The 18131-nt window shown below is 30.8% G+C and overlaps 2 protein-coding genes and 1 non-coding gene across 24 annotated transcripts in view; 1 reads left to right on the top strand and 2 right to left on the bottom strand.

Moving 5' to 3' along the window:
* Positions 1 to 3000, top strand: part of LOC141454671 (uncharacterized) — a 37414-nt gene extending 34414 nt beyond the window's left edge. For all 22 annotated transcript variants that reach the window (XM_074129171.1, XM_074129170.1, XM_074129168.1 and 19 more), the window contains 3 exons: positions 1195 to 1388; positions 2272 to 2343; positions 2598 to 3000. In XM_074129171.1, coding sequence (XP_073985272.1) covers positions 1195 to 1388; positions 2272 to 2343; positions 2598 to 2712 — 381 coding nt within the window. In that variant the 3' untranslated portion in view covers positions 2713 to 3000. The remainder of the gene's footprint in view (positions 1 to 1194; positions 1389 to 2271; positions 2344 to 2597) is intronic.
* A 1397-nt stretch (positions 3001 to 4397) lies between these two features.
* TRNAQ-CUG (transfer RNA glutamine (anticodon CUG)) lies at positions 4398 to 4469 on the bottom strand. Its single transcript has one exon. It is a non-coding gene; the product is annotated as a tRNA-Gln (tRNA).
* A 1622-nt stretch (positions 4470 to 6091) lies between these two features.
* On the bottom strand, positions 6092 to 15877 carry CCT5 (chaperonin containing TCP1 subunit 5). Its single transcript, XM_074127899.1, has 10 exons — positions 15645 to 15877; positions 14891 to 15116; positions 14286 to 14484; positions 12429 to 12621; positions 11719 to 11868; positions 10322 to 10441; positions 10054 to 10239; positions 7561 to 7698; positions 7304 to 7484; positions 6092 to 6465 (listed from the first exon to the last, which is right to left on the bottom strand). Exons 1-10 carry the CDS (start codon positions 15750 to 15752, stop codon positions 6338 to 6340), a joined length of 1629 nt encoding a protein of 542 aa, XP_073984000.1. The 5' UTR covers positions 15753 to 15877; the 3' UTR covers positions 6092 to 6337.
* Between the last annotated feature and the right edge of the window lie 2254 nt (positions 15878 to 18131).

The following is an 18131-nucleotide window of genomic DNA, read 5'->3' as shown; positions in this document are numbered from 1 at the left end:
AGTGGAATATATTCCTGGGATTTTCTGCAAATTCAAAATTTTTGTAACCTTTTAAATTCTCACAACAGGATGTACCCCTAACCTATTCAATTCAATTCCTTCTGAGATCAATTTAGCTGAAGTTTCAAGCAAAATCATGTCCTCCCACTAGTATGTAGCATAACCGCATTAAGTACTTAGTTCAGCGTTCTTGGTTTTCGAGAAACGCGGAAAACTGAAATCTAACTGGAAAATAACCGTTTTTGAAATGGTCTTTTAATTCACGTTAGTATTATACTCACATGCAATAGAAACATGAATCACAGCAAAATGGCACTTAGCGTATAGCCATTAATCCTTAATCGGATTTATCAATTAAAGTTAGATGGATGTTATTATACTGGATATCAAAAGAAGGTTAAATGCTTACGAAAGTTGCGTTCATTTTAAGCTGAAACAGCACTACCTATTTGGCCTTTTTTTAAAAAATAATAATAAGCTCCTGAATTGTTAAGAAAAAATGAGAGGAAAAACTGATAAATATTGTATTCTAAAACATATTGAGTTATAGTAATTCTTTCATTCTTTATTACTCTTACTCTACAAAGTGAAATCGATCGCAACTTAACTATTTTGACTCTCTCTAGGGTCAGTGTTTATTCATAGAAAGAGTGTGTCTGTGTTTATGCAATAATGAATTGTGTAAAAGTTGCGAGATGTCAGTATTGTACAGTTGTCATTCCTGCGGTGCACCAAGTTCCCTGAAGTGTGGCTGATCTTTTTCTACGACGACTACTTACTAATGTTACATACGTACTTACGCTAAATACTCATTGAAGGCCCTAACAGTTTTGCTTGAAAGTGAGCAAAGATCTGCTGGATATTGTGTTAGTGTGGTCACAACCTAACAGAAGCCGTATAAGTGGAATACACTCAAACCTGTTAAACCAGTCTTTGATCATGAATGAAAATCAAAAACGGATCAGATTAAAAGGAAAAATCTCTGATATTCATCCAGCATTGTAGACCCTTATAAACATAAAAAATTAAGAATTTCGTAAATCAGATTAACCTTAATTACAGATACTTGTACTTTAAGTACGAACACAAAGTTATCACTGAAATTACATAAGGAAGAAATCTTCAACCTTCACTAGTATTTGTTCTTTCGCATTAATTAAATGAAATTAATATTTCATTGTTTCTTTCACCTAGTCAAGAGAAGGAGTCAACTTTTGGGACGATTCTAATTTCTATGTGGAAGTTAATAGAAGTTTAAGAGAATTACCAAATGAAAAAAGAGCTAGCTTTACCCCTGGCCAAAATACTAGTAGTGCTGGATTTCCCAGTGATTTAAAAAAATCAAGGCGAAAATCAAGTTGGGTACAAAGATCTAGCGAGTTTTTAAGGTGAGTTTTGAGTTTTTTACCATTTACTATTGAACGCAAGCAGATAAACTGAACATAGATTCATGGTACTATTTTTAGAATTTGAGACATGCTGACAAAATAGCTTTTATCTTTCAATCAATAAATCAAGTTTTTATTTCTTTTTTATGTAGTATCAAAATTTAGCTCCTTAAAATTGACAGGAGAAAGAAATGCATAGTTTGGAATTTAAATATGTAGTGTTGCCTTTAGAAGTGCAAAATAAAAGATTACAATTTACCCATCGTTGTTAATTATGAGATAGCGATTGAAGCAATCACTAATACGTGCATCTAGTTGAGATACCCACTTCCGCTTTTTTAGTTTCAGTTTTTAGTTTATCGTTAGTGCTGGTTTATCCCGCCGTGTGCAAAATCTCAGCGTTATGCCGCTGTAAAATTGAGTCTAGCTTCAGAAGAATAGGGGTTAAAATACAAAATAAAAATTGACCGAGTCGCTATATGATAACTTGTCGGCTTCCTTGCTGTTGCCATTCCCTTGGTTTCCACTTAATAGTCTTATTCACAGGCTTACTTTCGTAAACTAAATTATCCCAAAAAGTCTCAAATGCAATCGATAGGTTTGTTTTCACTGTTAATAAAGTGTTGAAGATAAATGATGCTTTCAAGATTATCGCAAAATGCTGTGCAAAAATCTGTTTTAGACCTAGGTTCTAACTTATACATTTTTTAACGTCAAATTTTTATTTTTTATATGTATATTCTGAGTATATCTGAGAAATGTTCATGTGAATTGAAACTGATGAACATTTTTATATGAAGAATTCATAAATATTGTGTTTTTGAGGTCTTGATAATTACAATTATTGTTATTAAATAATAATATTATTATGTTTATTTTTCAGATACAGTGCTAACAGTTTAAAAGTCAAATTGGGTTTCAACAGACCAAACACAAGAAGTGAGGTTAATCGAAGGTAAGTCTTACGACAAATCAATGTCAATTGTATTTTTGCAATCATTACCTCACAAAATTTAGTTAAGGAATTTTAAGTTTTAATTACTCGCAACTGAAATCTAGTTAAAAGAACTATTTTTTAGTATTTCTGCTTTATACGCTGAATAAATAAGCTTCATTTTTATATTAATCACCAATTGATTTAATTTCTGATTCTTACCTTCTGAATTAATAATTATAAGACATATAGTTAATATTTCATTAACTTTTCAGCACCCGATTACAATTTATTAGCGTTTCAGAAGACAACTTTTTCACAAATGGATATCTGATGTTCGTATTCCATCTGTTTTATGAACTCTACACGTTTATTTTTCAATTTACTTAAAATCTATGATTTAAAATTTAAATATATGTACATTAAAAATGTAATTTATAGTTTTATTTGAATGCCTGTGTTAAATTTACCTTTTATATTTTTCTAGTTAGTTTATTTTCTACCATATTTTTATCCAAATTTTTCCGTGCACTGCCGAACGCCTTACTCTCGATATAGAAACACTATTCACCGCTTGATAGACTGGACGATAGACTTCCTGGACAATGTCTATCTTAGCTTATGCAAACTGAACTTAATATTCATTACTTTTCTTACAAGACTATCACAATTAATACACTGGACATTTGAGATTAGAGTACATTCGACTCTCAGTACACAACAATTTACCAAGGGAAGGATTTCTCAGGACACCGTTCTCAGTTTGTTCCTACTTACAACTACCTTATTTCGTCACTGCTTTTCTTGCAACTTTAGCGGTTAATCATATTCTTTAGCAGTAGAATACTTACTAAATAGAATGGAAAACATACTAACCTGATTTGACAAAATTAATGAATAGTTCACCAATTGAAATGGGATAAAAAGTAAAAAGAAACAAAATGTTTACTCTTCGAAGAATACACTCGACTTAAACTTTGAAAATTAGCAGCAGTGAAGTACAATGGAAGAAATCGGTCGCAATATTAAAATATTTCAACTTGACATAAGACAATATGATGAGCTGTAGTAGTCTTTGCACGTAATAGAATTCTCTACTTCTGAATCTTTACTTCCGGTACTTTTCAAATGATCGGGGCCCTTATTTGCTTGGTAGATCGTCAAATAAGCAGAATATCGCTAAAGAAAATCTCTGATCTAGTGAAAAATTAATCAATACTGGCGTAAGTGCACTTAGATTTGACTCAACAACCTTATGGTATATGGTAGCCGTCTTAATCTAAGGTTATATTGCCAATGTTACTGATTGGAACAACCGCCAATATCTTCAGTAATACTTCAGGGTAAGATTTCTTATAATCGTAACAAATGAGTGCCTGAAATCGAAAAAGGTATTTTCGTCTGCAACGTACCTCCTCCCACTAAAAACTACATTTGTATATTGATTTACTTATCAGTATCTAGGCTAGACGATTCGAACAAGTCGTTAGTAGTAAGTGGGTTTAATCGAAATAAAAGAGTGCCAATGAGTTTGCAGTAATTTAACGAATGCTCCAGCTATTGTTACCGTCATGCATTTTTAAGGTTTTATTAAATAAAAACATTTAACGACTTTTTTTGCGCAATTAGGTTTTTTTATACATGTATTTATAAGATCTGCAAGATTTCATTGAATCTTAAAGAGCAGAGGTTAATTATACGTACATGCGTAGTCCTGTCCTCTTCAACCGTGTGAACAGTGTTGAGGCAGAGGTTAATATGTAATAAAATTAATATTACTCTTGATTATAATAAGTTAGGAACTTAAGAAATGACTGCTTACAAAGCATATGCGTTTAATTATTATAATACGACCTAAAAAATGGGGCGGAGACCTCTTGTGGCTAAGCTGAGAGTTATTAAATATCTAGAGGTAATACTTTAAAGAATGAATATTTGAGAAGTGTGATTTAAAGTTTAAATGACCGAGTGTTAGATCAAGAGAAAAAAGTTTATTACACTTACCTACAATAAGTAGTTCTCTCTATACACGATGTCTTTGGCATTAAGGCCCTTTAAGTAAAAAATGTATTTTCAGGTCCCACCGAGATTTGAACTCGGATCGCTGGATTCAGAGTCCAGAGTGCTAACCGTTACACCATGGGACCCTGTAGACAATATGAACTCCCAGAATAAGCTTCAGCTATTGTCATATAACTTACATTTAATAATCTGGGTGACAGCTACCATTAATCTGATTTTTAAAACATTACCCAATTTTTTTAAGAATTTTGAGTGTTTTCTAAAAATTAGTGTAAATCAGATTAAGTATTTCCAGGTTTTGCAACTATAATGGTTTATTTTGATACTTATTTCGGTAATTTGATTATATATAACGCTAAATATATTATTTGTTATGCCTGGTTTTTGCTAAAAATAACAATATAATTTCGGTAAATTTACTAAAACGGAACTTTTACAAAACTGTAGTTTTTGAAATGGTGTTTTCAGCAAATTGAATGTATACGTATAATTTAAGGCTTTTCGTCAATCAATGTTTTAGATAGATTAATACTTCAATAAATAAAGGATTTTAAGACACACAACCTTTCTTAGTCCCGTTTAAGATTGAGATTTCAATGCTTAAATATTCCGGTGAAATTTAATTTTTTCCTTATGAGCAAGCACCCTTTACTTACATGAGCTTAAAATTTAAATTTGCCCAATCAAATTATAACGGCTCAAGAATACAATAGAGAGTTAAAATTTGGTTAATAAAAAATTAGTCTAAATTAGTGTAGTCTATAGAATTTGTTTTTATTTTGTAAAGTTTAGGAAAACATAAATATGAATTTCTAAGGTTTTCGCCTTACAAAAGCTCATTTACGTAAATCACTAATAATTAAGCGGTTTAGTTTATATAAAATGTATTGATATGCAACTATAAAAAGTTAGTTAATGCCTACATTTTAGTCCAATGCATATTAGCTTTGCAGGTTTTATCTCTGGCTATTTTCTGGTCACTCCTAAACAACTTAGTATAAATTTATAGCAAAACTTGACTGGCTGTGTGCAGAGAATAAACTGCAGAGAGGAGTGGGATACCGCACGAGCCAACTTCAGGTTGAAAATATAGTTAGGATCGCAGTGCTTACAAAATATACATATAAATTATTAACTCTTTGATTTTATAAATAGTAGCACTCATGATTATTATATCCCTGATCAGTTTCGTATTTTCATTTATCATTACAGTTAGATTAAGCAGTTGAGAACAGAGATTTTTTACTTCACTTAAATTTCTGTCTCGCACTTTACTTGCTAAAAGCGATTTTGCCGATGCTTATGAATCGCTTTTGATTAAAATCTCCCGTACTTTTCACCTCTGATTAAGTAGGCGTCAGTACTCATAATCAGAGATGAAACAAAGGAGTCAAGTCAGCAGTCTGTGTTCCAGATGCATCAACAGATCCTACGCGTACAGGGGCCCAATAAATGCAGTAAATATAATAATGGTATTTTAGAGTTATGATCTTTCTAGAGTACTCTGACCATGCATAGGTCTTCTTGCATGTGTTCTTCTTGTAACAAACCTTTTTATATTCTTTCTAGATGTCTCCGGTATATAAAAAAAATTCAAAAACCACCTCTTCAAAAAGTGAGTACTAAGTTTCGTCCAAGAGGCGTTTAATAAAAATAAAAAAGCAACCAACAGATGAATAAAGAATCAAAACCACAAAAATAATAAAAGTTAAACATAATTTAAAGAATTTAAATGATGAAAGAAATATTAAATTTTATTAATCCTTTATTAAACATAAATAAAAAATTAGAAAATTAAGGGAGGAATTAGACAAATTACAAATACGAAAAAAGAGGTTAAGGAAGAAATAAATTCCTTTTGAAATAGATTTTTTTTTGTTTTAATATACTTATATAAATAAAGTTATAAAGCTTAAAGCAAAATTTTTAATGCCGTGAGAAATGTGATGGGAGACAAAACTGATGAGGCAATTTCGTCCGGTGTATTTCTTTTTTAAAGTGCCAATTCATTAGGTGTCCTTACGTCATCAATTTTCAATATCATTTTCACTAACTGTGTAGCTAACATAATTTGTTGTTTTTTACTCTTAACTGTTTCAATAACATGTTGTTCTTTCATATCTGTGAACAAGCAAAAAAAAATCAGTTTTAGTGAAAAACAAAGTACAAATATTACTTAATTTGTTATTGAAAATGATATACTTATTCTATTATTTTTATATGGATAAATATATCATCGTTTATCTTTTACAGAGAGAGTTCAAATAAATTTCAATTTTAATGCTAGTGTTCCATCAGAAACCCTTTTAACACCGAGAAGGCCGGCTGTTACCAATTTTTAATTGATAAGGTTTTAATTCCGCTAATATTTTGTGCGTAAACAACTTTTATTACTGTAATAGATTTGTTTTTATTCCCGGGATTATTCTAAAGGATCACATAAATTATTGACCATTTCTTAATTGATAGCACAATAAACATCTGGAGGTGCACAACTTAGACTTGAAACTAACTTTGGATAAGTCATAGGTCTTTCACCATTTTATGAATATTATAAGTTAAAATAATGTCCACCAAATTAATAATTAAAATTTCGATATCAAAAAAGACCTTGACGTCTCCCAGCCGAAAAGAATGATACATATTATACTCTTTCCAAAGCTTATCACACAACTAAATTTCATTTAAACAAACACCAGAATTTTAAACATTTCTTTCTAACGTGATTACAAGTTTAGTTATAAACTAAAGTCTTTGATGCAACAATCGAAGAAAAGCCAAAAATCCTTCAGGCGACAAATTGGTTAGGGAATTTGTCGGGTTTTCATCGCGTTTTAGTTTTGGTCACCGATACCTGTTCGCTTATCACTTTTAGGTAGCCACTTTTACTACACTGTTGCAGGTGCTTAGTAAACTAATATTGGAAATTTGTTTATTTTAAGGAATAAAAAGTATGTACCATTAGTTCCTGTGCCCATACAGTCTACACCTAAGAAAGAATTACCCTCTTTGATCTGCCTAGCTTTGATTCTAGTAACTTCCGCCATAGGTGAAAGTCCAGCATTTTCTGCTAAAGCTAAAGGAATACTCTCTAACGCATCAGAGAAACCTCTAAAAGCATACTGCTCTAATCCACTGATCTGAAAATAATTTAGAATAAATTTAATGATTTTTCAATAACTTAAAAATAAATAAATGAAATTGTAATGTAGTAACCTTATCCGCTTCGAAAGCAGTTGCAATGGAACATGCTAATTCTGGTGCTCCACCTCCATAGACAATTTTATTGTCGCAAACAAGATTTCTAACAACGCATAAAGCATCATGCATTGACCGTTTGGCTTCATCAATTATCTGTAAAATTACAACACAATTGTAAAAATATTATTATTGTCCGGTAAGACAGTTGTTTAAAGGGTTGATCGTCCAAGAACTGTCCGAAAAATTGTTGAAAACACCCAATTTTGAATTTTTTTTTCCTCTCTTTTTCTATAACAGATGTAATTCCCAAATTTTCTTTAAAATATAGGGCATATGCTCGTTCACAAAGTGTATTTTTTTTTTTGCAACTAAGCAGATTTGATAGAAAAAAGTTGCCAAAAATGAGCAAAAACGGCATTTACAAAAATTGTTCTTTCTTTTTTTTTGTAAAGGTAGCGCCTAAACGCGTGAACCGATTTTCATGAATGAGGTGTCACTCGATTCGGAATTTCATGTAGATATGCATTTTGGAGGGAGAGGGGTCTTAGTTCAGTACCTCTAATGAGAGAGGAGTTAGCCCCAATTTTATATGACCATTCCAAAACATTTATTTATAACTCTGTAAATCTTAGCCCGAGTTAGATAAAATCTGGCAGGAAGCAGAGGTGAAACCTTCCCTACATAACATTGCAATGCCATCCTGATCTTAGATCCACTAATGGTGTATATGCAGGAGAGATGAGTAAATTATTGAGTTATAAATAAGTATCTCCTTAACAAAAACTTACAGTTAAAAAAGTTAAGTATAAGGGTGGAATAAACCAAAAAAGGTACACAATTCAGCAAGTACCCAAAATTTCAGCTCGTAATTTCAGCCAGTTAGAAACGTTCGAAAAAGCAAGTGTTTAATTAACATTTTATTACAAGCGATATCATTTAAGTAATTTTACTGCATTAAATTTTCATTAATTTTGTTTAAAGAAAGAGTAAGTCCATACAATACAGGAAATGGCATTCTATCGAAATGTCCAATCACCCCCACCCCCAAAAGTGCCCTTATTCGAATTATTTCAGAAAAATGTTTCCTATAAAAGTTGTAGAACTATTTGTGAGCTATAATTATACCAAGTTTGAATTAAATCAAAGAAGCGGTTTTAAAGAAAAAGTGAAAAAGGTAAAAAAATCTATTCAGTAAAGTGGCACTTCTGGTGGACCTATTTTGACCAATAAATTATTGTCACTTCCGCTAGTGGCACTTGAAGGAAATATCAAATTTGAAGTTTCTGCTATTTTCCGTTCCCGAAATATAGTGGATAAACTCACTACAGAGTAGTAATGTCAGTCAAACTTATGCCATTAAAGACCGATGGGTTAGAGGAAGGCAAATTAGCTGGAAAAAGAACAGAATTCCAGGAATCACTGGATCTGTAACCCATCCAGCCTTAGCCGTGCTTTTTAATATTATATTTCTCTCATTTCTCTCTAGCAAGCCGAATGCGATCGGGTTTTGTCGGCAACTTTCGGCTATATCATTATTAACTTTATTTCTAATTTAATTTTTAACACCTAACACGCAGGGAAGGGATTAGCTATGAGGTTAGCATACTGGACTCCCACGCGGAGGTCCCGGGTTCGAATCCAGCAGCTGACCCTTAGATTTTCTCTTCCTAGGAGCTTCTTACAGCTCACTGTCCTGTGATGGACAGTGTTGTCTGTAACGAGAGAACACTGTCCGGAGGCCGGCAGTGCACTGGGAAAAGCTCCGGGCGCTAATGACCTCAGCTGTTGATGCGCTAAAAACCTAACACGCACATTCACACGCCTTTCTTTCACTTTATTTCTAACAAGTCGAATGCGATCGGTTTTTGTCGGCAATTTTCGGCTCAGATGAATAAACAATTTTATTTCCAATTTAGGTAATATTTAACATCTAATATGCACACTCACATGACTATTTTTACTGATAGTACTTAGGTTTTCTTGTCAAAGATGTTTTAAAACATAAAATTTCGGTAATGTATGCAGGCGTATGTATTTTTTAATTACTTTTTTTAATAATTGACGTCATCATTATTATTTTTTGTTATCACCTTCTTAAAATCATGTGCATGAGTAGTTGTAACACCTTTTATTACAATCAATCTAAGCTAAAATGGGTGCTACACTTTATTGAACTAATATTTTGTAGATGAAAAAGGCAGCATAAGGGTCTGTGACGTCTAATAAATTCTAAACAGTATTATTGAAAAATTAATGCAGTAAAATTATTTAAATGATATCAATTATAATAAAATGCCAATTAAACACACGCTTTTTCGGAAGTTTCAATATAACTGAATTTACGAACTGAAGTATGAATGAAATGTTGGGCACTTGTTGATTTGTTTACTTTTTGTCGTTTAATCAATCCTTATACTTCACTTTTTAAACCGTAAGTTTTTGTTAAAAAGATACTAAAAAATTTCAATCTTTATTTTTAAACACTCATTTAAATATTATTGTCCATACCATCTGATTCGATCCTCTGATGAAAATTGTAACTGCGCGAGAATTAGCACATTCTTCAATAACTAACATTTTATCTTTTGTAGTACCAAATGATAGCTCTCTAACAAGACCTGCTTTGCCAAGCTTGTCAATTGTAAGTTCCTCAAACCTAGGAACAATTCTTCCACCAGTTGCAATTGCTATTAACTAAAAAAAAAGTAAAAATTTTAAGTTAACACAATTTTTTTATTTTTTGAAATGTGATTAATAAAAATCAATAATTACTTACTTCTATTTCTGGGCCACCAACCCAACGGACAGCAGGTAGTTCTCTTTTAAGCAACAAATGGTTTGCTTCGTCGTCAAAGCCCCATTGACAAATAGCTAATGTTGCGCCAACATCTTTAACCTAAATGTTAAAAGTAATTTAATAATTAACAAACTAAATTGGGTAACAATAGTATTGAAAGGTGAACTCCTAAAACTGAATAAACATTTATTATGAACTAAGATGTAAGAACTAATTTTGAGTCTTCAACTTTATTTAATTAAACATTTTAAAAAATAAATAATTCTAAAAGTTATGGTATTTAAAGAAGAAGGTATATAGCTGAAAAACAATTCCTCTAAGTTTTGAATCAAATCCACCAAACATTTACAAATATTGTGAAATGATGGTTTTCTTACTTTGTTAAAAAAAAGAAGTTCTGTTACATAAATAAAACCTAAAAACGGACTTCTAAAGGCAAATAACTCGCAGACTAAAGTCTGCTGATCAAAATGATCCTTATATTATATAACCCTGGGAGGTTATTATTGGAACATTAGGTGACCTTTGTTTTCTCAAACCTTTTTATATTTCCAACAGGAAATAATATAATGCATAAAATTTGTATTATTTTTACCCAAAAATAATAAATATGCTATAATGGTAAAAAAAAACACTGAAAAGGACCAATTTGATTCAATCTGTATATTGGGAAAAGTCTATCCCTAAAGTTGGCCAACTTTCCACAAAACGTAGTTACTTTATCTCTTTTATTTGGTCTGTAAATCTCACATTATTTTTTGAATACGTTAAACGAAAGAAAAAAACGCTTGCTATTAATGTAAGCAAATGAAGTAGTAAAGAAGTAAATTTATATTATAACAGCTAGTGGGCAGGTTTAACTGGGCTTTGAAGGAGCCCAAACTGTAAGCTATCATGAACGCATCTACATAGCTCACAAATTATTTTATATAGTTTTAATTTTTTTTCTAATCTTAACTAATTTTTGTTTTTCACGTTTAAAAAGTGTGCTATAGCGTGGATTTTGTTAGTTTTCATCAGATTTCATTGTTCCTCAGATTGAAAACTTGGTAATCATTCTTGACCAAAATTTTGCTTCCCCGAAGGGTCGTTTCCGTGGTTGAGTAAAAAAAAAAAAAAAAAAAAAAAAAAAAAAAAAAAAAAAAAAAAAAAAAAAAAAATTACTAAAATAATTCACAATAAAAAAATAAATAATAATAACCATATAAAATATTACTCTCAATAATGAAAACTAAGCTGAATTTTTATCAAGTTTCATCTTTGCGCAGTAACACATCATTGGAACATAAATTTGTTTACGTGATAAGAACTAACCTGAGAATATTGACTAGAATAAAAAAAATTCTTTAACTTTTTAGATTTAAATCGATAATTACCTGAGAAACCATTTGATCGAATTTGTCTGCTTCATACTTCCTAAGTGCTCTGTAATCTTCAACACTAGCAACATCGAGTTTATGCTTTGTTTTTGGCTTAGGTGGTTCAAAAGGGCATGTTAATATTGCTATTTTAACATCCTTCAATTCCTACATAAATGGAAAAATTTACATGAAATTTTTTTTTGTTTTTTTCTTAATTTGATGGTTAATTATTTGCACGAATAATGTATTAACATGAAGAAAACAAAAAATGTCCAATCTCACTATTCATTAACATTTCAATTAGAATGAACAGTTAAATACAATAACAGATTGATAGGTTATTTTTATTTAGCATAGTGTCTGACTGTTAAACATATTTAAAATGTTCACAGAATTCTCTATGCAGCTTCTAAGAAGTGATCTCTATCAAAACTACAAATAAGAACTTAAGGGAAGGGATTAGCTATGAGGTTAGCATACTGGACTCCCACGCGGAGGTCCCGGGTTCGAATCCAGCAGCTGACCCTTAGATTTTCTCTTCCTAGGAGCTTCTTACAGCTCACTGTCCGGTGATGGACAGTGTTGTCCTGTAACGAGAGAACACTGTCCGGAGGCCGGCAGTGCACTGGAAAAAGCTCCGGGCGCTAATAACCTCTGATGTTGATGCGCCAAAAAAAAAAAAAAAAAAAGAACTTAACAATAAAATTGTAACAAATTTTGCTTACCTTAGGCATCTGGGGATGAGAGAAATCTTTATCAATTACAACACCTTTAACAAGAATAGTATCTTCAATTCTTCCACCAACTTTTCCTTCAACTTTAATCAACTCAAAGTTAACGTCCCTTTTTTCCAAATCTGCTACCGATAGCACAGCATTAACAGCAATTTCAGCAAATTGGCGTCCTGTCTTATTGACTCTAATTACAAAATAAAAACATTTTGAATATATTAATTTCAAAAATAAAAGTACTTTTCATAAATAATTAATTAGTTAACTTAAACATTGTAATATCTAACCCAAACTATTTACTTCCTAAATAAAAAGAAGGAAGTTAAAAATATAATACGTAGTTAGGTTATTTTAATGTAGCATGGTGTCTGAGTACTGAACTAATTTTACATATCCAATACAATTCTCCATGCACTCAATGAACATTCAACGTCTTAAATTAAGCAAAATAATTTTAATACGCTTAATAGGGAAGGGATTAGCTATGCGGTTAGCATACTGGACTCCCACGCGGAGGTCCCGGGTTCGAATCCAGCAGCTGACCCTTAGATTTTCTCTTCCTAGGAGCTTCTTACAGCTCACTGTCCGGTGATGGACAGTGTTGTCTGGAGGCCGGCAGTGCACTGGAAAAAGCTCCGGGCGCTAATAACCTCAGCTGTTGATGCGCGTGAAATTGTTAAAACATATTTGATTGTCCTCAACATTGAAGAATGTGGAATCACACAATACATGGCGGACAATTTAGTAAGCCTAAGGGACACCGCTTTTCTTGAATCCACAGAACAAATGGCACCAATCAACGAAAAGTAATATGAAATGGGTTTTAATATAGATCGAGCTTATAATAATATATTGATCGATAGATCAAGCTTATATTTTTTTTCTATTATGTGTACTGAAACAACAGATTTTTGTATATTTATTTGGAAAAATCGTAACATTTTTGTCTTAAGAAACCGAAGATAAATTCACTTTTGAAAATGTAATGACAATGAGCATTAGAACGATCAGTATGCTTAGTATTAAATAAATAGCAGCAGCACCTCAAGAAAAAAAAAATGTCGTCTGATTCTAGAAAGAATCATTACGAAGGTTTCCCTCGAATATCGGTAGTTACATGGGAAAACCATTCAATAATTGCACTTTTCAATTTTCTCGAAGAAGCGTTTAAGGTTTTAAGGACTTTCTTATATGCAATTATTTAAGAAAATGGCACAGCTTTCCATTAAAAATTATTGAATTTTCTAGTTCTCTAGCTAAATATATTTTGACAAATGTTTAATAGTTTCAAAGATAACATAAATATTCAATGCCTTAAACTTACCGTCAAAAGCATTCTCAGGAATTATGAATTGTTAACGAAGTAAAATCAAATATCTTTTTCAAAGATAAGAGAAACATTTTAAAAATATATGAATCTTCGGTTAAACGATTTGGACCACATGTACAGCGGTTTTCAAAGAACTGTAGTGATTGTATTATTTTAAAATGTATTATTGGGCAGGTTCATTTAATACGTAGTTCACCAGTTCACATACCTTTATTAACTGACATACATGTCTAGTAGTGATCCCCACTACTTCTCTTACTTACTACCTTTGTACATATACAACATCTTCCTGACAGTCGTGCAGTTATTATGTTCAGATAAGTATGGTGCTAAAACATGTGTAGCTTACTTGTCAAACTTTTCTTTTTCCACAGTTGCATATTTCAAATTCGTTTTTGAAGGGTAGGGATATAAGAGTTAAAAACTCTAATCAAATTCTAGATTAAGTTTTTTACGCCGCTTATCTAGTACAAAATTTAAGAACTTAAGAACATTATTAAATTAATACATGAAATACTTACATTTTTGAACCAAGAGGTGTCATTGCTGTTTTAATTAAAGGTTCCAGATTATTAGGATCAACGGGAAAATTGTCAGAAATTGAATCCAAATGTTTTATTGCACACTGAGCAGCAAGTTCGAAGCCATCTGCAATTCTTATTGGATGGATTCCTTTATCCAACAGCATTTCTGCTTGTTCTAGTAGTGCACCGGCCAGTACTAAAAACACAATTAATTACTTGAATAAATTAATTATTGATACTTCATAAGGCTATTTTTCTACCATACTACCATTTCCCTAATGAACTTGGCGTTTCTGCAACTACTCAAACCTTTCAAATGCTTGCATTAATACCACCAAAATTTACTCAATACAATACGGCCTGCAAAAGTAGTTGAGTCCACTTACACCTACACGACAGACGCCTACATTATATGGAAACTAATGTTTATTAAGATACTGCACTAGATCTTTTTAGTCGCAGTGAATACGGCATTGTAGTTAATTCATTTTTCAATCCAGTCCAACTATCATCTTTCTTAAAAAGCTATGAACACCGAAGTATCTCACTTTCGAATGAATATTCATTTTAACCTACCGAATGAGAAGATCAATACAACTTACCTACAACACCAGTTGTGCCATCGCCTATCTCATCATCCTGAGACTGTGAAAGTTGAACCATTAATTTGGCTATTTCATTATCCACGTCCATCTGTTTCATAATAGTAGCTCCATCATTGCTGACCATTACGTCACCATCTTGAGACACCATAAGTTTATCCAATCCTTTTGGTCCTAAAGAAGTGCGAATAGTTTTGGCAATGGATTTTGCTGATAGGATGTGACTCTAGAAAATTAATAATAAAATTAATCTTGAAGTAAAACAAAATGAGAAACAAAACAGACACTTCCAAAAAAAAAATTTACTTTTGTTTAATAAGATAGAAATAATTTCAATCCAATCTACATAAAAAATACCAATTAATAAGGAATGAAAGATTTTCAATAGAAAAACAATTTAGTTAAATTCAAATTACAAATATTCTTGCATGAAAAATATCAAACGCCGATATCATCATTGCAATCGTAAATATTTCTGACAAGTCGTAGGTTACCTTTTTGTAACGCTTATATTAGTAAATTTACTGTCATTAGAACATGTTTGGCTAAAATAAATGTTGATACATTCTTTAATAACTTCGTAGAGTTTATAAATAAAAACCATGTGGCATCCAATTAATTTAATACAGGTTTAGGTTAGGTGCTTTATATTAAGCAAAAAATACAAACTACATGCATGCCCTGTTATTAAAACAGAATTACAACTATTACTAATTAATAATAGTTATTCAAAAATAATTTAAAAAAAAGTTACTTTAATAGCATCATTGCCGGTGAGCCTCTTCTGTTTTTCTTGGTCTCTCAAAATAATAAATGGCCGTCCATATTCATCAAACGCTATTGATCCTGGTAAAGAAGTCATGTTCAAACTGTACACAGGATTACTTGGATAATTGTGAATAATTTCTAAGCAACCAAGAACTTCATCAATAAACTGTTCCTAGCAAACTCAAGCCCAATAAAACACTTCGACTCGACTTATCTAGTCACTGCAATCTTGTCAATCATCGATACGCATTCAAATCGATAACTATTAAGCAACTGTAAATTATTTTAAATGAATTTTACTTAAAAATGATTTTAAAATATCCTTCATAAAATTAGAGAATAATATACATATTTCATATATTAAAGAATGAAAACATATTAACGCTTTTTAAATTGTACGGGAAGGGGTGTTCTTGAAATCATAAGTAGATACTTTTCTTATTTGTTTGTTTCTGCTATAATTCAAAATCTATTCATTTAATTACCTTGAATTAAGTGAACGCTCATTTGTCTTTGAAATCGACAACATAGATTACGTTATTTAATAATGTTAAAAAAAAAGAAGTTATTTATTAAAAATTTAAGGAATTAACATTGATTTTTCAAGAAGCAAACTGCAGTGCTGATTGCAATTAAATATTAAGAAATGCTACGTTCATTTTTGATAGGGGTAAAAAACCATGTAAGTTACAACATCTTTATCAGAACACAAAAACTATTCCAATTACGCACGATAAACATTAAATGTAATACATAGAAGTGAACTTTGTGAATAAATAAATTGAGAAATATGACTGCTTATTCAAATATTAATTTTTCTTCCATTATTTTGATTTCTTTATTATTATATTATTTGAGGGTACTATATGTCGACAAAATAACAATTTTTCAGAAGTACAAGAAAGAAAATTCATTGATTATTATTTAAAAGCATAACTCTAATAACCTTTTCTGATCGAATAAATAATATTAGTAATTATTTCTTGTCCTACAGAAATAAGCACGTACTTTGAATAATTTATTCAATAAAATATAACTATTCTATAAAAGTTTAAAAATATAACAGATTTAAAGAAATACTTTCCTTTTTAGTTTTTTTATTGCCGCTAGATAGCAACAACTACATGATTTTTAACCTTTTAGTTTTTATTTGTGACACTAGGTAGGGCTAAAGTATCATTTTGACACCAGGTCTCCCTGCCTAGCCCCTTCAATATTCTTTCAAATACCTTCAATTGGTGTTAAAATTTTAAAGTAGAAAATAAACTAAGTACTTGTCAAGCAATCTCAGTAAATATAATTACAAAAAAGATTGTGGTGAATAATACTTCGAGCTTAAAATCAGTCTGATTTCGCACAATTACATTAAAGTTTCATACTAAGAAAGCTTTTTAACTCGGACTTTTCAGTCTCTGCTGGAATCATTCAGCAGGAAAATAAAATTTATCCCGTAAAGTTGTTAAAACGAATAGTAAAATTAGCGAGCCAAAATTTTGGATTTGATTTAGAGAAGCAGTTGGAGAGTTTATACAAAAATGTATAAAAATTTGTTGGAAAAAGCATGAGGTTTTAAATATAGTTTAAAAAAATGCATTCGACAGGACTAAGGCTCTAATTTTTTCCTATTTTAGAACCTAATACCCAAGTATAGATTTTAGACTTACTCATACAAACTCAACAAGTATTTGTTGATACATATAATCTCCTGATATCAACGCCTATATTTCATCTCTTTGGGACATCTCTCTTTCAATCATCAATTTTTAAAATTTAATTTTTGAACATGGTATTGAAAATGGTACTATTTATAAAATGAATCCATTTTTTTTAGTTCTGATTAAATAAAATAAAAAAAAAACAAGGTTCGTAGGCACACTTTCACTGAAAAGAGCTATTGTACATAGAAAACATTAGGATCCTGTTATACAAAGTAAAAAGAAAGACGAAAACAAAAAAAAAAATCATCAATTTCCATCAGGAAATGTAAGTTTCTTACCTATTATGGGTTTCCTTTAGTTTTTATTCTGATGTTTAGAATTTCTGTTCCACTTTTTTCTGCGAAGACACCAACCTGCTTTGCATTCGTAACCATAAGTCGTGTCTGGCTCTTCGCAAAGAGTATTGTTGCTGGGCATGCATGAAATAGGTGTTACGTAAAGATAATACTGAACAAATTTGAGACAATATTTATTTAATTTTGAAAATTTTATTATTTTTTGGCTGCGATAAGTTTAAGTACAAAGAAATTCTAATTTAGAAATACTTATAATATTTTGTAAAGATATTATTTGATGTTTTTTTAGTGAATGTTAACTATTTTGTGAACAACTTATGTTTTATAAATATAAAATTAAAAAAATCGTTTAAATTCTTTAAAAACAATTGAAAAGATAACTTTTCAAATATTTTGAAGAAGAGAACTAATAACCACATTTCGTAGTTTTCAAAACTTTATAAAAACATTTAAAAATTA

Source organism: Rhodnius prolixus, unplaced genomic scaffold, assembly GCF_049639745.1.
Source record: "Rhodnius prolixus isolate KJV_2025 unplaced genomic scaffold, Rpr scaffold_9, whole genome shotgun sequence".
Taxonomy (NCBI): domain Eukaryota; kingdom Metazoa; phylum Arthropoda; class Insecta; order Hemiptera; family Reduviidae; genus Rhodnius; species Rhodnius prolixus.
This window is presented reverse-complemented; position numbering and strand designations above follow the sequence as displayed.

Excerpts from the sequence above, each read along its gene's own strand:
- CCT5 (XM_074127899.1), bottom strand. The coding sequence starts at position 15,752 with ATGACTTCTTTACCAGGATCAATAGCGTTTGATGAATATGGACGGCCA. Across the intron at positions 10,240-10,321 it reads TTGGTGGCCCAGAAATAGAA|TTAATAGCAATTGCAACTGG; the intron begins GTAAGTAATTAT and ends CTTTTTTTTTAG. Across the intron at positions 7,485-7,560 it reads CTGCTTTCGAAGCGGATAAG|ATCAGTGGATTAGAGCAGTA; the intron begins GTTACTACATTA and ends AATTATTTTCAG.